This window comes from Salmo trutta, chromosome 14 (assembly GCF_901001165.1).
Source record: "Salmo trutta chromosome 14, fSalTru1.1, whole genome shotgun sequence".
In the NCBI taxonomy this organism is placed as follows: domain Eukaryota; kingdom Metazoa; phylum Chordata; class Actinopteri; order Salmoniformes; family Salmonidae; genus Salmo; species Salmo trutta.
This window is the reverse complement of record NC_042970.1, coordinates 80712156-80733655: the sequence shown is the minus strand read 5'-3', so window position 1 is coordinate 80733655 and position 21500 is coordinate 80712156. Positions and strand designations below refer to the sequence as shown.

General features: G+C 43.1%; 1 protein-coding gene and 1 long non-coding RNA gene across 2 annotated transcripts; both read left to right on the top strand.

Moving 5' to 3' along the window:
- Window positions 1-2648: 2648 nt before the first annotated feature.
- On the top strand, window positions 2649-5397 carry LOC115147584 (uncharacterized). Its single transcript, XR_003866406.1, has 2 exons — window positions 2649-3212; window positions 4638-5397. It is a non-coding gene; the product is annotated as an uncharacterized LOC115147584 (long non-coding RNA).
- Window positions 5398-15331: 9934 nt separating this feature from the next.
- On the top strand, window positions 15332-18186 carry LOC115147582 (piggyBac transposable element-derived protein 4-like). The gene is made up of 2 exons (XM_029689845.1): window positions 15332-15691; window positions 16325-18186. Exon 2 carries the CDS (start codon window positions 16731-16733, stop codon window positions 18063-18065), a length of 1335 nt encoding a protein of 444 aa, XP_029545705.1. The 5' UTR covers window positions 15332-15691; window positions 16325-16730; the 3' UTR covers window positions 18066-18186.
- The last annotated feature ends 3314 nt before the right edge of the window (window positions 18187-21500 follow it).

Here is a 21500-nt window from a genome sequence, read left to right as displayed (position 1 = left end):
AAAGTGCAACAAATGCAACTAGCCAATGAGGTTAGCCAAAGATTTGAAACAGAAAAGCAACAGATAGCAAAGAAGATTCCCTGGCTCAGATTGCACCGAAAACCAGTTGTAAGTCTCTCGTACCAAGTACGCCACACTACGGGGGATGGTGTCATTGGAAGCATGATTTACAGCAAGCTGCAGAGAGTGGCACACACAGCGAATAAGAACCAGATATTTGAGGCCATACTCCTCCTTCAGCACTTTATGGACCCCATTGTTAATCCCCGTCAGTCCCTATCCTCAGGAGTTTCTCTTTTTTAACCTCTTGAGCGTCTCATCCCGTTAGCAGGATCATTTTCCAGCGAAAAACTCCTAGCGACATTAGCATAACGAAATTCAAAAAAAAAATTTGTTTCAAATATAGGACTGTCTCATATCGTTTTATAGATACACCTCTCTTGAATCGACCCTCGTCGTCCGATTTCAAAAAGGTTTTACAGGAAAAGCACAACATTAGATCATGTTAGAGGAGTACATGGTAAAAGTAGCATCATTTGAATTTTCCGACCAACCACATGCATCACAAATAACCAAAAAACAGCTAAATGCAGCACTAACCTTTTACAAACTTCATCAGATGACACACCTAGGACATCATGTTACACACAGCATGCATTCTTTTGTTCAATAATGGTCCTATTTCTATATAAAAACAGCATTTTACATCGGCGTCTGACGTTGGCTAACTATTTTCCCATAAAATATGTCCCGGGAAATAGTGCTACAATTTCCTAAATTACTATTCGAAAACGATTTTTTTATTTTATATTGTCAATCTAAGATTTATAGATGAATATCTCTTGAAAACACCCGTCATAACAGATTTTAAATTAACTTTACAGGGTAATCACACTTTGAGATAAAAGGGGATGCGATACTCAGAAAATTAGCTAGAAAACCTAGCTCGGCGCCATCTTGGAACAATCGCAAATCACATATAATCTTGTATAATATTGTCAATAATCCCTTACCTTTGTCTTCATCAGAAAGCACTTCCAGGAACCCAGGTCCACGACAAATGTATTTTCGGTCGAAAAAGTCCATCCTTAATGTTCCATTAGCTTGCTGTTGTTAGCGCGTCTGAAGGCTGTATCCAAATGTTGATCCGGGCTTCGGTTTAGAAAAATAACTATTTTCCCTCCTTTAGGTTCGTTCAAACATGTCAAACGTTGTATAACATTAATCTTTTGGGCCTGTTTCAACAAGAGAGCCAATAAGATTCGAGTGGGACGATTTCATTGTGTTTCAAAACGTTTCCAAAGGTGGGGGTAGACACGGCCGCCGACGTCACAATGCTTGATGGCCCTCCTACTGTGACCAATTGCCACAGCGTCTCCTTCACTGAGTTTCGACAGTAGAAGACACTTTGTAAAGACTGGGGACATCTAGTGGAAGCAATAGAAAGTGCTCAATGAACGATTTTTCACGTTGTGAATTACAGGCAAGGCTGTGAAGTCGGGTCCACAATTCAGAATCCCACTTCCTGTTTCAATCGGTCTCGGGGTTTTGACTGCCATATGAGTTATGTTATACTCACAGACACCATTCAAACAGTTTTAGAAACGTTAAGGTGTTTTCTATCCATATAAAATAAGTATATGCATGTCCTAGCTTCTGAGTTTGATTAGTAGGCCGTTGAAAATGGGAACAAATTTTTTCCAAAATGCGCTGTGGCGCCCCCTATGGTAGGATATCCTCAAGATTAAGACAACACTTCTCGAGGAAAGCCACAACAGCACGGGCTATAGATTTGGCATCTCCTCCCTCCAACTCAACAAGCCCCAGAAATGTTGATACAATTGTCTGCTTGGTGTCAAAGTACCTTATCACAACCCCCAGGTACTTAGAAACACACATCGAGGAGGAGGCTGAAACGCTGGTCACCCACATCTGCGACCAACTTTTTCAGAAAGTATGGTGCTAGAACACCATTAATCATTTCTGTGCACTTTGTCCTGTGCATTTTGAAGTGGGTAGCAGCAGTGGAGTCTGAGAAAGCAGCTCTACATGCTTCTCCAATGTGATCACATGCCAGCATGGAACAGTGTTCAGCGATGGTGGCCTCAGCCTTTTTTGCAGAGTCAATTTTTTTTAACCATAAATGGCAGCTTGTTTTGGGTGGAACTGTTATAAGGCTTTGCCTTTTGAGTATGTTTTTGAGTTGTCGTGATTTTTTACATCGCTAAGTTTGGCGTAGAAATCAGCCTTACAATACAGGCAGTATGCCCGTGTATCATCTCCAATAAACGGCTTCAACCAGCCTTTGAATTCAGGGTTTGATTCCCACTCCTTTCTGTATTTTTGAGTGTACATACAGTTTAGACTGAGACATGATGAGCTAGTGTAATAAATATATTCTTTATGTCTCTTGATACTAATGCGATATTGCCTAAACACTGCCAGTAACCTTACACAATCATTATACCAAGATAACATCTTGCAGAACAGTTAATCCTAACCACCCACACACACACACAATGCCTGGTTGTGGGGCCGCTCAAGGACAGGTGTACGGGAGGGGCTGGTAGCAGAAACTGTCCTAACTGTAGCATAAAAACAGGCACTGTCCTTGGGTGTCTGACTCTCGGGTACACACATGAAGATAAGCTAGAAGTAGTGTAGGCTGAGTAGACTCGTGACACACACACACACACACACATCCCTGAGGGCTGGGTTTCAAGAACAGAGAACACTGTCAAGAGCCAATGAGAAGTCGACATTAGTCGGGGACGGGACCGCCCTCAACACTCATCGACCAGTCAGCTGAGAGGATCAACCAGACTCAACCTACGTCATATTGTTGTCATACCCTGTACAAAATGCCTATGTACTCTATATTCGGGGCTCTCTTCTGTGGTCTCCTTAAGAGGTGACAGAACGAGTCCGTGCACGCTATGCCAAATATCTTTGTATCTTAATAAAGCTGCCTTATTATTATTAACGAATCCACCCTCTCCGGCGCCTTGACTTGATCTCCGTCTCATGAAACTGATCATCAACAAAACTTGGTAGCAGAGGATGGTTTCACACTTCTGAATTCGGTCCATGAAAGGTTGATGAGAGAGGGGACAAGTCAAGGGCAATCTCGAGGGAACGGGTGACCTGTCCGCAGGAGTCATCGGCGATTCTGCTTGCCCCGGGAAACTGATCAACGAGCTCGACTAAATAAGGTAAGCAGAGCCTGTTAAAACAAAAATCTGCATATTGTACTATAGTCTTATCCAAATTTTTGATCAGTAGTACTGGGCGTGAGTATGAATTGTTGTTAAATTTTATACTAAATTGTATTATGTTGACAAGGCGGGTTACAAAGATATTTGACTAATATTAAGAAGTTAAGAGATAAAGAGATAAGAGATAAAGAGAATAAGAGAGCCTGAGAGGCATATGAGAAAGGAATAGAGAAGGATCCCGTGATGGGACCAAAGAGTCTGTGTGACTCTTCCCGGTTAAAAGTGACAGACTGTGTGATACAGTATTGATAGTAACGGCTCTAACTGAGAAGGCCTCCCGTACTGGCTGACCGGGGGGGAACACTCAGAATAAGTAGCCGGTTAAAGTAAATAATAACTTATTATATAGATGTAACTCCACTAAATTTTAGATGGGGTCCCGAATATCCGACTTAGTTTGGATTCGGTTTAAGACAGGGTAGTTTCGTCCCGAATCTCCGGTATTAGTCCGGTTTCGGTTTAAGACAACATAGGGAACCGTTTTGGACTGGTTAAATGTTAATGAAATGTCCCTGTAGTATAAGTTTGAATAATAGGTTTAGATTAGACATTTTGTCATGGGGGTTTGACGTGTCGTTTTTCGCCACCTAAAAGCGCTGTAAGTTGACCCCGTTTTGGGAAGCAATTTGACCAGGCTCTCCCGTTGTTGGTACTTTTGGATACGAGGGTGGGGCACCAGTAGAGTACTGGGTCAGCACCGTGAATACATCGTGAAATAAATATCGCGACTGGCTAAGTATACAAAGGGATAGGCATATGAAAGAAGAGATGACGTCCACCACGCCAACCAAACTTACTTTTAGCGCGTATCTAGATACACAGACATGGGAGCAGACAATGTGGTAGGGGGCAAAAGGTACATGCTAGTGATGGTGGACAGATTCTCTAGATGGGTAGAGGCAATACCAACGGCAAGGGAGGATGCTCAGTCAGTCATTAAATGGCTGCAAAGGGAACTCATACCTAGATATGGGGTTCCGAGACAAATCCGGTCCGACAACGGATCGCACTTCAGCAACAAACACCTGAAACAGGTGGAAGAGAGGTTCGGAATTGTACATAAATTCGGCTCCGTGTACAGGCCACAATCTCAGGGTCTGGTGTAACGCGCAAATCAAACCCTCAAGGCAAAGATTGCCAAGGTATGTGCAGGGTCTAAGTTGACCTGGGTGGAAGCCCTGCCGCTGGCACTAATGGCCATGAGGTCTTCCCCAGGGGCAGGGACCCATCTCTCTCCCCATGAGATAATGACAGGGAGAGTCATGCCTGGGCCGCCCAGAGAGGGAGGTCATATGCCCTCTCTGGACGTATTTAGGGTAGGAATGTCTGACTATGTAAAGAAATTGACAGAACTCTCTGTAGCTCTCTCTGCGCAGGTACGGAAGGCCCAAGAGGGGGAGCTGCCGGAGGACCAGTCACCTAAGGTAAAAGTTGGGGACTGGGTGAGGGTCTGGGTCCACAAGAGAAAGTGGTCCGAACCCAGGTGGACTGGGCCGTACGAAGTGAAGGAAGTTACTTCACACTCAGTCCAGGTCAAAGGTAAATCAGGCGCACCTTGGCACCACCTGACACATTGCACACCAGCCCCAACTCCTTCACGTACTCTTGCAGTAGTACGGAACGATTTGCGTTACTCCAATTAGGACTCCAAAATGCCGCCTTTGAGGTGGACCTTGATGAAGGAGGAGGCCCAGGTGGAAGGGCGTAGGAGGCTAATATATCCCTGGGAGAGGTTGGGAATATCCACCAGGGCGTTTATTATTTGTATGGTAATTATGGGGCTTACTATTGGGACTATGTTGTGGCACCACCTTACACACTGCACTCCGGCCCCAACCCCTTCCAGAACTTTGACTGAAACCAGGGCCGATTTGCGCGCCCTAAAATTCGATTCCAACCACTGAAACCTTAGTTGGGGAAAATGGGACCACAGATCCCGTTTTCACGACCTAAGGCGCCACGCCCAGGGTCGGGTTATCTCCCTCCCTGGGAGAGGCTGGGGATATCAGCTCCCCTGTTTGTTATTTTCACAATCATTGCCGGAGTATCCTTAGGAGCTCTCACTGGTGGAGAATGTTGATTCGTTGATTGACACCAGTGATTTGAACATTGCATGGAAAAATATTAAGTTAGTAAAGTGAATTGCAGGAGGAGTTAATTTTATTTTTACAGGGACGGTGCACATTAAACACAGTTGTGTATAATGGCAGGGTATTCTTAGCAAACAGAATGGGCCGGTTTGCAGACAAACTGAAGGGGTTTAAGGTTTTAAGCAATCTTGGGTTAAATTAGTCAAGCAGTATGTTAAAGTAGGGGAGTTTAATAGGTTTGAAGTACAGTATTGTATCCAAGGGTAGCGCATGTTCAAATAAGTTTAAAACCAATGACCGGGGGGAGTATAATGGAATTATAAAGTATTTTTAGGTTTTGTTTGTAGTTAACGTTTGGGTTTTTGAATAGGTGTAGTATGAGGAAATGCTGACCAAGTGGTTATTTTATGGAAAATGGAGCACTTAACTGTCTTTGGAAAAATCCTAGGGACAGGATATCTTAAAGGGGTATACACACATGGCATTTTGGAAGTTTTGTTTTCTGAGTTTTAATAAACACACGAAATTCTTTTGATAAGGGATGTTCTGGGAACCTGGGATACAAATGTAGATAAAGTTCTTAGCTTTAATTTGTTTAATGTAGTAAGAAACACGGTTCTGAAAGGGTGGTATGACTTTTTAACCCCTCTGGTGACTTTTCCTGTGTGGTCTGATCAGCCACATTGAAAAGCCATTTGGATGGTGAATTTAAGGGCATTGGTGATATTGATTTTAAGGGAATTTGGAGAACTGATAATTATGATGGAGTTAAAGCTCTTAGACAGAATTGATAATTTGAACCAATGATAGGACTAAAAGGGTAAAGCCTTAGACTAAGGGTAGGCTTCCTTAAGTCTATTTTCCTAGAACAATAAGGGTAAAATATTTTTTCTGGGTGGAGTAAATCAGATGAGTCATTTTGATCTGATTATATGATTTTAAAATATTTTGACCAGTAGCAGGGGTATTTTTTACATGATCTAGATATGTTTATTTTCCCTTAGGAAGTCAGCTGTTGTTGAATTCAGTGTAAGAGATTTAACACAACAAGGCTGTGGAATTGATATACTAGTATTACTATATTTTGTTGTGAATAACTTTAATAATGGTAGACTTATGTCAACAGGACAGGGATACATGACATTTGTAGGTGATCCAGGATTATTGAGGGAATCGAGATCAATTTAAGGAGATATGCAATATCTAGACCGGTTGATTTTTCTAAACTTCAGGAGTGCAACCAAGGAGACAATGAGACATTTAGTCAATATTTGGAAACAACCCAGATTTGATGCTTTCTGTTATGAGAAAAAGCTGGAGACAGATAGAAGGGCAGACAGAGAGATCCTCCCCTGCACTGCTGAAACCTTGAGGGTTGGGGAGTAGCGGGAAGAAAGAAGGGGGGCCAGCAGGAGTAGATAGAAAGAGAATTTGGTTCACTTAGCTTTAGGATATTAATTCATGGAGAGACTATCGGCTCCATTGGCAGGCATGTATTTTAGTTTTGATTTGAAGTTTATGTTTGGTAATATCGCTAGGAGGAGATATGAACATTTTGTTGAAAGTAATTGTTACCCTAACTAAAAGAGCAATGAAAGCTTAGTTGGTTTCAGGTGTTACACACTGAACCATTGCCCAGACACTATTCTACACAGTAGGCCGAAATAGTAGCATTGACTAGAACCGGTGAAATAAGAAAGGAGAGAAAAGTTACTATTTACATAGACAAGCACATAGACATTTAAAACCATGCAAAACAGCACAGATACATCTTAAAGAAGATAAAACACTTGACAGAGAATTGTTACAGAATAGCCGAGGATGAAGGCCCCAGGGAGAATTGGACATGTGGAAAATGAAATGGGGCATCCTATAAGAGAAATGATAGCCAAGGATGAAGGCCCCAGGAAGAATTGGACATGTGGAAAATGAAATGGGGCATCCTACAAGAGAAGGTCTGACATAAGAATAATTAACTTATCCTACCAAAGACATTGTATGGATACCCAGCAATATTGATACATAGGCTAAACAATGTATCAAGGGGAGGGAAGTATAGTAGAGTAGTTAGGAAAGAGTGATGGCCTAGAGGATAATAACTTAAATAAATAAAAAAATTGTAAGAAGATCCATTCCAACATTTGGAATTGGACTTATTGAAATATTCCGAAATGAGGGGAAGAGGGGTGTTTAACAATAACAGATAAGTATAGCAAATGGGTAGAAGCGTTCCCAACTTACTTGGTGGACATGATTATGGTAGCTAGAATATTAGGTCAAGATATTATCCCTAGAGTTGGTTTACTAGGAGCCATCTCTTTAAATGATGGATGACAGTTTAGCTAATCAGGTAGAGCCTATAGAATGCCAGAGTTAGGGAGAATATAGATACCAGAACAGGTAGACATAGAAGTTGAAGAAATACTAGCAGAGCACATGAGAAGACTGTTTGTTAACCAAACCCATATGTCCAAGATTTTGTGTCCAACAGGTGAATTACAGGAGAAGGTGATTCACTCAATCCAACCAGGAGACTGGGTGTGGATCCAGTCCCTGAGGAGAAAAAACTGAAAGCAACCCCGTGGGGAAGGCCCATACCAGGTTCTGTTAAACCACTGCTTTTGCCATTAGAAAAGCTGAGAGAGTCACTTGGGTCCACGTTACCCACTGCAAGGAGGTATGTACACATATGAACACTGTTGATCACACACAGAGTTAGGAGAAGAACCGATACCAACAGGGTCCGGGGGTTACCTCCTTAACGAAGATTTCCTATCCCGACCGTTCATCACTGTGTATGCTCCTAGAGGTGTGAGTATGGGGTGGTACCTAGCAGAGAGACTAAGGGCAGGAGAGGGTTGGCGGTTTTTGGGAAGAGTAGAGACTCTGAGCTGCATCATAGTCTAATCTGACTGATACATTCAGATCCACCACCTTCTGGTACTAATCATACTATACCGTTGTCATTGAGAAGAAGTAGAAGATAAACTATATAATACACTGATGAGTGACATACAGAATAAGGAATCAAAGAAGATCAAGATGTAGAATTTAAGGTAAACATTAAACAATTTCCTGGGGAAGCAGACAACTGTACAGGAATTGGGGTTGGCCAGATTGAAGTACTCAGCCAACCCACCTCGGTTCACCTAAATTCCGGATGAATACCAGTGTTATAGATACAAGAATGGCACCGAGAACTAAGATGATTTTAATGACTGAAAGGTAATTGGTAATGTGACTGACTTAGGTTTGAGAGATGAATAGAACATTCTTAACCTCACAGCACCTATAACTGATGAAGGGTGGGCTAGTACCAGCAAAGGACGCATACAACAGAAATTACCACAAAGGGTGGTTAGGAACTTGCGCCCTGGGGTTATAGGTCCAACCAGTTCGAGTTAGTCATCAGAGGCCAGTTATAAGAGGCTAAAGTAGGCACAGGAGGAGTTTTGACCAGGATGGGAGTAGCTTTGTCTAGATGGATGCTATTGGCATCCTCAGGGAAGTTCCAGATGAATACAAAGCTATGAATCAAATATGTGAAGGCTTTAACACATTATTTTGGTGGTTGACAATAAATAAAAATGTGGATGGGATTAATGACATATTTTATAATCAACAGAGATTCATGAATGAAAACGGGGATGCAGTAAAGAGGTTCTCTGACCAATTATCCACCACCCCCCTCATGACCTGGTAAAATAGACTGACTCTCGATATGTTATTGGCAGAAGAGGGCAGTGTAGGTAGAATGATTAGGTTCATTGCTGTACGTACATTCCTGATAACACAGCTCATGTGTGGGAAATGGAAAAGTGTTGTAAGAACTGTATTATGGGCTGCTTTCACCTGTATGAGTGTGTTTGTGTTGTGTGGATGTTGTCTCGTCCCATGTGTGAGAGGTTTAATCACCAGGACTCTAGAGAGATTGATGACGCAGCAGATGGTGAGATATGGACCCATTCCGAGCTCCGATCAGTGGGATGGCGATTGCGGGCCTCCAGGCCAGGAAGATGGTTCCGTCTCTTTCAACAACGAGGAGCCAATGTTTGATGAAACAATTTTTAACATTTAGATTCACTGTTCCTTAAATGAAAATTATGATGAAAATCCTAAACAGAAGTGTCATAATTGGAAATAGGCCTAGGACAGTAATGGAAGAATAGGAGGAATATTCAGGTATTGGACTTGTTTAAATCCTGGTATCACAATTAATTTCCATATAGCATGTGATTGTTAGTGAATACTCATAGTATGTGATAATCATTATGTTAATTTCCATATAGCGTGTGATGTATTTCCATATAGCGTGATTATTGTATTTCCATATAGCGTGTGATGAATTTCCATATAGCGTGTGATTATTGTATTTCCATATAGCGTGTGATGTATTTCCATGTAGCGAGGGATTATTGCATTTACATATAGCGTGTGATTAGTAGGGTTCTCATATAGCATCTGATCAAATCATGGTGAATTATTGAATCATTTAAGGGTGGAATTGATAAGAGAATTATCTATTAAAGGTAAATGAATCAATAGACCATGATGAATTATTAGTCATACAGAATGGTTAATGAATAATCAATGTAATGATCAATGTAGGGATCGATTAGTTTGATTAGTTCTGGAAAGTCCAGGAACCACGGGATAGGGAAAGAAATGTGTGTATGCAATTAGGAGGGGCACCAGGAGACAGATGGTCCTGGGAGTGAAAGCTTCAAAGCATTTCTAACCTTGAGGGAAAAGAACAGGCTGAGCTCGGGATAGTGATAAACAGTGTGAGAAGTCTATGGGGGATGCAGGTCACCAACAGTTTGTGTGTAAATGCATGTGCGTAAGAAAGCAAGAACTATATAATGACTGTTTTGTTATCCTGACCTCAGAACGTTCTCTGAATAAAGCTACAGATACCTTTTGCAGAAAGCTGAGTCCTTGCCTAATTATTTTAACCTCTTACATCTACACGTTCCGCTAGCGGAACGATTGCTCCAATATCCAATGATGGGCGGGGCGCGAAATTCAAACTCCTCTAAATCCGAAAACTTACACTTTTCAAACATATGACTATTTTACAGCTATTTAAAGACAAGACTCTCCTTTATCTAACCAAACTGTCCGATTTCAAAAAGGCTTTACAGCGAAAGCAAAACATTAGATTATGTCAGCAGAGTACCCAGCCAGAAATAATCACACAGCCATTTTTCAAGCTAGCATATCATGTCACATAAACCCAAACCATATCTAAATGCAGCACTAACCTTTGATGATCTTCATCAGATGACACACCTAGGACATTGTGTTATACAATACATGCATGTCTGTTCAATCAAGTTCATATTTATATCAAAAAACAGCTTTTTACATTAGCATGTGACGTTCAGAACTAGCATTCCCACCGAACACTTCCGGTGATTTTACTAAATTACTCACGATAAACGTTCACAAAAAGCATAACAATTATTTTAAGAATTATAGATACAGAACTCCTCTATGCACTCGATATGTCCGATTTTAAAATAGCTTTTCGGATGAAGCACATTTTGCAATAATGTAAGTACATAGCCCGGCGTTACAGGGCTAGCTATTTAGACACCCTGCAAGTTTAGCCTTCACCAAAATCACATTTCCTATAAGAAAAATGTTCTTACCTTGCTTGTTCTTCATCAGAATACACTGCCAGGACTTCTACTTCAATAACAAATGTAGGTTTGGTCCCAAATAATCCATCGTTATATCCAAACAGCGACGTTTTGTTCGTGCGTTCTAGACACTATCCCAACGCTAAATCTCGGCCACGAGCATGACGCAAAATATGACAAAAAATTTCGAAATATTCCATTACCGTACTTCGAAGCATGTCAACCGCTGTTTAAAACCAATATTTATGCAATTTATCTCGTAGAGAAGCGATAATATTCCGACCGGGAATCTGCCTGTCTGTAAACTGAGGAAAAAACCGAAAGCCGGGGGCGGGGCGTGTCACGCGCCTAAGGCTTAGACCATTGAGTGACCACTTAGCTTTTGCCTTCCTGTGCTTCAGCCAGGGCTTTGAATTACGTCATTCCTGTTTTTCCCGGGCTATGAGACCTCATTGGAGACGTGTGAATTGTCACGTAAGAGCAGAGATCCTTTGTAAACGATAGAGATAATAAAGAAGGGCAAGAAATGTTCAGACAGGGTACTTCCTGAACAGAAGCATCTCAGGTTTTTGCCTGCCATAGGAGTTCTGTTATACTCACAGACACCATTCAAACAGTTTCAGAAACTTTGGAGTGTTTTCTCTCCAAAGCTAATAATTATATGCATATTCCAGTTTCTGGGCAGGACTAATAATCAGATTAAATCGGGTACGTTTTTTATCCAGCCGTGAAAATACTGCCCCCTAGCCATAACAGGTTAACCCATTGTCTTACAAACCTTGGGCATTAGTCAAGGCGAATTGATTATTGATTATTATCATCAAGATATAAATTCCTTTAACAAGCTCACAATCCTTTCTCTCCACGTGATATAGGGGTCTTTCCCTCGACCAGCACTGCCACCAACAGATCTATCGGAAGCAGAGCTGGTCAAAGCAGCTGCTGACATAGACACGTGTTTTTACGTCACTATTTATTGACATAGGAAATTTGATACGTTTTGATAAGTATTCAGTTAAAGTTTGCTGACATATTAAAGTGTGTTCAATTTTTTCCTATCGTCAGCCCAAGGAAATGTATTGGTAAGAGTCATCTGGGTTTAGAGGAGAGTCACTGCATGTATGAACTATTAAATATCTTACCTTGCCACTGTAGCTGTCATCCTGCGTGTAGCTGTCATCCTGCGTGTAGCTGTCATCCTGTATGTAGCTGTCATCCTGTATGTCGCTGTCATCCTGTATGTTACTTAATCATGACTTTCTCTTTTCCATTTTAATCACTAATTTCATTTCAGTTTTACACTCAAACTTGACCAACACTCATTTAATATTTTTGTTACATCATCTGGGCATGTTGGAATGTGCTGTTAACTTAATCACTGTTATCTACATTTGTAATATGTCTGTCCATTCATGCTTGCATTTATTTTATTTATTAATTCATTCATTTAACCTATTTATTTCTGTGTCACTGCAAAAGCCGTAGCCCTACAGGTCCCCCCATCGCTCCCTCGGCCTCTGCCTCCAACTGACCAAGCCCCAGTTCCTGTCCTGGCCCCGGTTCCTATAATCCGTCAGCTGGACGCTCGGCATCGTTGCCAGTTTCCAGCAATATTGACATACAAGTAAGTTCACAAGATTTTGTTAGTTAGTAATAAAGTATAATGGATGCATGTCATTCATATGCTTTATCTCTCTCTTTCTCTCTAGGCTGTCCTGTGACCTGCGGGTAGTGAGGATGCTGAGGTCGCGCACTTTGGGGAACAGTGCGTCACAGACCTACAGCAAGCTGTGTGAAAGTCACAGCGAGTCCTGGATGCGGAGTTGTATACGGTGCCTCGGGGAGTGCGAGCAGTTTCTGGCCTTGGGCACTGGGCGGCAGTTCACTGATCCACCGGAGATGCCCCCGGTGCCCTCACCCGTCTGGCTGCTGACAGTCTACAGCCATGACGTGCTGTCGCGGCTGGACAAGGTGAAGGCCAGGGTCACCTCCATCTTTGGGTCCATCTTAAAGATGGACTCTACAAAGAAGGTGAGTTTTCCCTTAAAGATAAGATAAGTCATGTCTGATTTCACTTAAAGATAAGTCATGTCTGATTTTGTGTGTATATATATATATATATATATTAAAATAACGCAAAGACCTTTCTGTCTTTGCGTGTCTGTCTCCAGGTGACTAAAAAGCTTGCGGGTACCGCTGCAGACACGGCTGCCTGGGTTACCAACGTTGGTAACGAGCATGGGCAGGTCCTCGTCAGTGTCCTCACTGCCGGTGAGGGCGAGGGCCTGCTCCCCATGGCGGCTGGTCTCATGGAGCGGTACCGGCTCGCCGGGGTGGCGCCCCCCCAGCTCATATACGTTGACCGAGACTGCTGCTCCAGCTTCGGCGGCTCAAAGACAGCTGCCATGTACAATGAGTGGGACCAGCTGGTGGTTCGGCTGGACATCTGGCACCTGATACGACGGTTCACGTCAGGTGTCACCACTGAGAGCCACCAGCTCTACGGTCCCTTCATGCGGCAGCTGTCAGTCTGCATCTTAGAGTGGGTTGCAGGCGATGTCCGTCGACTGCTGGAGGCCAAGAGGTCTGAGCTGGAGGGGAAGCACAGGATGGTCGGCCTCACCGAGGCTTTGAGGAAGATCAGCAGGAAGGAGATGGAGCTTCACTGTCGGCGTCGTACGCGTGGAGCTGTGGCGACCGAAGTCCTTGTCCTTGACCTCCTCGAGACCTTCAACAGTGAGAAGGGGGTCGACACCCTGGGCATCCTGTTGCTGGACTCAATCCGCATCCAGGCAATCTGGAAAGAGCAGAGGCGCCACCTCCACTGCATACAGGACCCATTCGGTGTAAAGCTGTACACCGAGACTGGCAAAATCACCAAGGGCTGCGTGATTTTGCCGGTTTATCGCTGCGCACGGGGCTCCACATCCTTGGAGTCATTCCACCTCCACCTAAACCGGTTCATCCCAGGTAATTGTCATTGTGGAGCTTAAAGTTTCATGTTAACAGCAACAGCTCTCCCACCTTAATCATGTATTGTTCTCTCAGGTACCAAGGCAAATCCCACCTAAACCGGTTCATCCCAGGTAATTGTCATTGTGGAGCTTAAAGTTTAATGTTAACAGCAACAGCTCTCCCACCTTAATCATGTATTGTTCTCTCAGGTACCAAGGCAAATCCCATGCATTTCCAGGCATTCCTGTTGGATGGACTGGTGAGGTGGAATGAGGACTGGCAGAGTGCTGCAGGATGTCAGCGCGGACCCTGACCTTCCGGAAGAGGCAGCCGCCGTCGAGCAGCTCGACGAGGAGGACGAGGGCTTTCAGGAGGATGTTGACCCGACAGTCCACATCCCTCACGTCACTCCTATGATCGCCCCGTCCTCCAGCTCAGCGACACCTCTGTCAGGGGAACCCGCAGACGCACCCAGGTCTGGGCCATCCAGTCCCACCGCCCCTGAAGACGGAAGCTCTCCTGAGGCCCCTGATCGACATGGTTCTCCTCACCCTGACCACTCCTCTGATTCAGAGGTAATTATAATTTACCTTTTGTGGTGTTGAGAACAAAAATACATGCTATTGCAACCTCTTTGAAATGTGGAATTGAGACCTAAACTCCATTAACTTCTTGACGTGCTGATCCCGTTAGCGGGATCAAATTCGACAACATCCGGTGAAATGGCAGAACTCTACATAAATAGTCATATTAAACGTTCATGAAAATACAAGTGTCTCACATTCTTCAAAAGCCTAGAATCTCGGTAATCTAACTGCCTTGAAAGATTTTTAAAAGGATTTACTGTGAAAGCATACGATGCGATTATCTGAGTAGAGAGCACCATAACAAAATGCTATTTCAACCAGCACATGCGTAACAAAATCACAAATTGCAATAAAATAAATAATTTACCTTTGAAGATCTTCTTCTCTTTGCAATCCCAAGGCTCACTGTTACATAATGAATGGTCTTTTGTTTGATAAAATCCATTTTTATAGCCTAACACGAAACATTTTGTCAACCGCTTGTATCGTGAATTCAGTCTCATTCAACTTTCTCTGAAGCATTCGACGTAAATACACTCACTCAACGTGTGTTTCTCTAGTCAAGTTAGGGTTCACTGCAATCAACTGGTTGTTTGTAACACAATCACCCTTGATGGTTCTTTTTGTGGGACCTATTGACCAAAAGAAACCGATTTGCAGACAACATGTAATGACCTCATTGTGCACCAATTATATGAGCGCTGTTCCTTTGATTGACTGTTTTGTAACCCAATGACCACGGATCCTCTTGAAATCTAGCTGGGTAGATAGCCAATGAGCTGAGGTAAACGGCAATATGGGATGTTTGTGTGTTGGAAGACCAGCTCAAGTAGTAAACTCATGCGTAAAGACGGCCTTTCGCCATTGAACACTCATCGAGGAAGGAGCCACGCTTGTTACGCACAGCAGTATTTCGGTAAAACGCATCATTAGCTACTTTTTATATCGAACATTATGGCGACTAAATCAGGGAAAGCTAAATCCAAGTCTAGATATACAGATGTACACCAGATTATTGATGAAATAGATAGGGAAAGTGAGACAGAGTTGCTCCTGGAAGAAGATTCAGCTAGCGAGCATAGCTACGACTCCGAAATGGAAGACTATTTTCTGCACGGAGAGGACGTCGCTTTGGACTGGTAAATTCTTCTCATGCTAATGCTGTTTTTTGAAATTAATAATATCAAATATTATTCGTGATTTTTAACATTTTATTTGCAATATATAAAAATGTAATGAAATGTGTAAAGTACTCATTGGCTATACATTGTGTTTGGGGGTATGTTTGTATGTATGCGTATGACCCATAGACTATGTGTGTATATATATTATATGTATATATATATGTGTGTGTGTGTATATATGTGTATATATATATTTATATGTGTATGTATATATAAAATAAATATATAAAATATATATATATATATATATATATATATATATATATATATATATATATATATAAATATATATATATATATATAAAATAAATATATAAAATATATATAAAATATAAATGGAATGGAGTAGAATATTAGAGGGAGCATGGCTGAGATGCATGTGTCTGCCACTCCACCCCAGCCCCACATGAAAGAGGGCTATTTGAGGCTGTTGAGGGGAGGGGAGGGCAGGCCCACAACAATGGCCAGAGTGAAATGGAACAGCACTTCAACCTAGTGACTGACTATGTTCCCTGTACTCTATATATCTGTTTATTATAGCTGGGCTCATGCGTGAAACTATTCTACCTGAACTTTTTTCTTTCACAGTGCCTCAGACTCAGATTGGGAGCACCCAATTTCAAGGTGTCCATCCCCCACTGAAGCTGGTCCATCCAGCCGGACCCCTGCTGTCTCTGGCTCCACACCTCCCGGGCCATCTAGAGGTGTGAAGGCACTAACGAAGAAGCGCAGGAGGGGAAGTGTGCAACCTGCCAACAAAGGGGCAGACGGGCGTTGGCACACTGTCCTCGAAGCAGACGTGGAGCCACCTCAACCAACGTTTAGGCCGAAAAGGAAGCCAGGACCCCAGCTGAACATGACTGCAGGTTATAGCCCCCTTCAGCTTTTTCAGTTGTTTTTCACATCATCTGTTGTAGATTCTCTCGTGTCTAACACAAATAAGTATGGGGCAAAGATGCAAGCAGGCAGAAAAGTAGCATAGAAGCCCATTTGCATGTCTGACTTTTTCTGCTACCTTTCACTGGTCATCTACATGGGGCTGGTGAAGCTGAAAACCCTGACCGACTACTGGAAAACATCATCTCTGTACCAACTGCCTTTCCCCATGACTGTCATGTCATGCAAAAGGTTTCTGCTTCTCTCACGGGCACTTCATATCAGCGACCCAAAAGATGATGAAGAGAATGACAAGAAGAAAGGCACAGCAACATTTGATAGACTCTACAAAATCAAGCCTCTCTACCTCAGCATTGTTGATGCCTGCAAGACCTACTTTCAGCCTGCACAGAACCTGTCCATAGATGAGAGGATGGTAGCCTCAAAGGCCAGAATCAGCCTCAAACAATATATGAGAAACAAACCAACCAAGTGGGGTTACAAGCTGTTTGTTTTGGCTGATTCTGTGTGTGCCTACACTTGCAATTTCTTTGTTTATGAGGGGAAGAACACTTGTGCTACCGGTAAGGGACTTAGCTACGACTCTGTAATGGAGTTATTGGATTTTCAACTGCTGGGGAAGGGCTACAAACTGTTTGTAGACAACTTCTACACAAGCCCTACCCTGTTTACAGACCTGAAGAAGCGGCATGTATGGGCTTGTGGCACCATTCGCACCAACAGGGTGGGCTTTCCGAAGACAAAGGTGAATGACATGCCTAAGCGCGCTGAGCGGGGTAGCATGCGATGGATCTGTGAAGATGGCCTTCTCTTTGTAAAGTGGATGGATACCAGAGAGGTGGTGATGTGCTCAACAATCCACAAATCCTTCAGTGGCGATAACGTAGTCAGGCGGGTGAAGAGCGCTAATGGGGCATGGACCACAAAGAATGTCCCCATTCCAGCTGCTGTGAAGGACTACAACAAGAGCATGGGCGGTGTGGACCTGTCGGATGCGCTGATAGGCTATTACAATGTTCTGCACAAGACAACAAAATGGTACAAGACGTTCTTCTACCATTTCATCGACATTGCTGTGGTGAATGCATTCATCCTACACAAGGAAATTGCTAAGAGCTGTGGAAAGCCCCCCATCACACAGCGAGCTTTCAGAGAGCTGCTCATCAGGGAGCTTGCTGACTACAGCACCACTGCACCTGTTGCACCTGTTGTACCTGTCCCTTCTGCTGCTGCAACAAGTGTTCATCTGCCCAAATTTATTTCTGCAGGCATGGATGTGCCTCAGGGCCAAAAGGGCACAGCATGGAGGCGTCGTTGTGTTCTCTGCAAAATGAAGTCCCCCATCACCTGCACCACATGCTTGGTGACCCTTTGCTTTACAGCAGAAAGAGACTGCTATGGCACATGGCATAAGCAGCACAATATTGTGTAGAGGACGTAGGGTCTTCCAAATATTGAAAGTGTGTAAATGGGGCCACTGTCTCCTGACCCCTCCTGTCTCAGCCTCTAGTATTTATGCTGCAGTAGTTTATGTGTCGGGGGGCTAGGGTCAGTCTGTTACATCTGGAGTATTTCCCTTGTCTTATCTGGTGTCCTGTGTGAATTTAAGTATGCTCTCTCTAATTCTCTCTTTCTTTATCTCTCTCTGAGAACCTGAGCCCGAGGACCATGCCTCAGGACTACCTGGCATGATGACTCCTTGCTGTCCCCAGTCCACCTGGCCGTGCTGCTGCTCCAGTTTCAACTGTTCAGCCTGCGGCTATGGAAACCTTACCTGTTCACCGGACGTGCTACCTGTCCCACCTCCACCCGGCACAGCCAGAAGAGGACTGGCCTCATAGCCTGGTTCCTCTCTAGGTTTCTTCTTAGGTTCCTGCCTTCTAGGGAGTTTTTCCTAGCCACTGTGCATCTACATTGCTTGCTGTTTGGGGTTTTAGGCTGGGTTTCTGTATATCACAAACTGATATAAGAAGGGATATATAAATACATTTGATTTGATTTGTAAATAGTTACCCGTGTTTTTTGTACATTTATATAATAATTTTTTTCATTTTTTCAAAAAAATGTTTTGGGTGTGTTACAATACCATTTAGGTATTTTGTATAGTTATTTGCTTCAAAATGTATAACTTCACCAATTTGGCCACTTGGGTACATTTTGGGAACTTGTGTGGGACACCTGGGTGACTTCATGCTAAATTGGATGTAGCACACTCATTCCGGAAGTTATCATTCTGAAACTTTGCACAAGTACTGTTGCCCTGTTCTGTTTTTCACTGAAATTGTTCCCATCATCATATCTGACTGTTTGTTTTTTCTTGTTAATTTTAAAGATGATGCAACAACAATAAAAAGAAAAAACGGATGGTTTTTTCTTTGTATTTTCTTCTACCAGATCTATTGTGTTATATTCTCCTGCATTCAATTCACATTTCCAAAAACTTCAGAGAGTTTTCTTTCAAATGGTACCAAGAAAATGCATATCCTTGCTTCAGGGCCTGAGCTACAGGCAGTTAGATTTGGGTATGTCTTGTTGATGAACAGTTACTTGAGAAGGAGACCAAGTCAAGACGCCGAACAGGGTGGATTCAATTATCGTAAGGCAGCTTTATTAAGATACAAAGATATTTGGCATAGCGTGCACGGACTCGTTCTGTCACCTCTTAAGGAGACAGCAGAAGAGAGCCCCGAATATAGAGTACATAGGCATTTTGTACAGGGTATGACAACAATATGACGTAGGTTGAGTCTGGTTGATCCTCTCAGCTGACTGGTCGATGAGTGTTGAGGGCGGTCCCGTCCCCGACTAATGTCGACTTCTCATTGGCTCTTGACAGTGTTCTTTGTTCTTGAAACCCAGCCCTCAGGGATGTGTGTGTGTGTCGAGTCTACTCAGCCTACACTACTTCTAGCTTATCTTCATGTGTGTACCCGAGAGTCAGACACCCAAGGACAGTGCCTGTTTTTATGCTACAGTTAGGACAGTTTCTGCTACCAGCCCCTCCCGTACACCTGTCCTTGAGCGGCCCCACAACCAGGCATTGTGTGTGTGTGTGTGGGTGGTTAGGATTAACTGTTCTGCAAGATGTTAGCTTGGTATAATGATTGTGTAAGGTTACTGGCAGTGTTTAAGCAATATCGCATTAGTATTAAGAGACATAAAGAATATATTTATTACAAATCCCCCTCTTCACGTCTCCAAAGAGACGTGACCACCAAACAAGTTTAAAAGTAAATTTGCAGAAGCAAATTTTTAGTCCCCCTCTTCACGTCTAAAAGACGTGACAACTTCCGGCTACACCTAACATGTGCTGGGTTGACTACCAGTCACCCAGGAACTTAAAACCTTCACACCCGGAAGAATAACATTACACGAACTGATTACACAAGGTTGGAGTAAAACACAAATTTGTCGAAGACAAATTTTGTGAGTCCCCCTCTTCACGTCTCACAAGAGACGTGACACATCTAGTCTTGAAATATGTAAGTAGGTTCTGCTTCCTCAACAGTAAACCAATGATCATTGCCCAGAGCTGGATTCAGTGTCCTCTGGGGTCACTTCCATCAAAGGCATCATTCCGGTTGCCCATCTGCTCCGTTATCAATCTCTCCAGAATCCTGGAAATGAGACCTCTCGCACACGGGACCAAACAACAACCACACAACACAAACACTCATACCGGTGAAAGCAGCCCATAATACAGTTCTTACAACACTTTTCCATTTACCAAACATGGGCTGTGTTATCAGGAATGTACGTGTATCGCTGAACCTAATCATTCTACTTACACTGCCCTCTTCTGCCAATAACATATCGAGAGTCAGTCTATTTACCAGGTCATGAGGGAGGTGGCGGATAATTGATCAGAGAACCTCTTTACTGCATCCCCGTTTTCATTCATGAATCTCTGTTGATTATAAAACATGTCATTAATCCCATCCACATTTTTATTTGTTGTCAACCACCAAAATAATGTAGTGTTAAAGCCTTCACATATTTGATTCATAGCTTTGTATTCATCTGGAACTTCCCTGAGGATGCCAATAGCATCCCTCTAGACAAAGCTACTCCCATCCTGGTCAAAACTCCTCCTGTGCCTACTTTAGCCTCCTATAACTGGCCTCTGATGACTAACTCGAACTGGTTGGACCTATAACCCCAGGGCGCAAGTTCCTAACCACCCTTTGTGGTAATTTCCGTCGTATGCGACCTAAGTCAGTCACATTCACGATTACTTTCAGCCATTAAAGTCATCTAAGTTCTCGGTGCCATTCTTGTATCTATAACACTGGTGCTCATCAGGAATTTAGGTGAACCCGAGGTGGGTTGGCTGAGTACTTCAATCTGGCCAACCCCAATTCCTGTACAGTTGTCTGCTTCCCCAGGAAATTGTTTAATGTTTACCTTAAATTCTACATCTTGATCTTCTTTGATTCCTTATTCTGTATGTCACTCATCAGTGTATTATATAGTTTATCTTCTACTTCTTCTCAATGACAACGGTATCGTATGATTAGTGCCAGAAGGTGGTGGATCTGAATGTATCAGTCAGATTAGACTATGATGCAGCTCAGAGTCTCTACTCTTCCCAAAAACCGCCAACCCTCTCCTGGCCTTAGTCTCTCTGCTAGGTATCACCCCATACTCACACCTCTAGGAGCACACACAGTGATGAACGGTCGGGATAGGAAATCTTCGTTAAGGAGGTAAACCCCGGACCTTATTGGTACTCGGTTCTTCTCCTAACTCTGTGTGTGATCAACAGTGTTCATATGTGTACATACCTCCTTGCAGTGGGTAACGTGGACCCAAGTGACTCTCTCAGCTTTTCTAATGGCAAAGGCAGTGGCTTAACAGAACCTGGTAT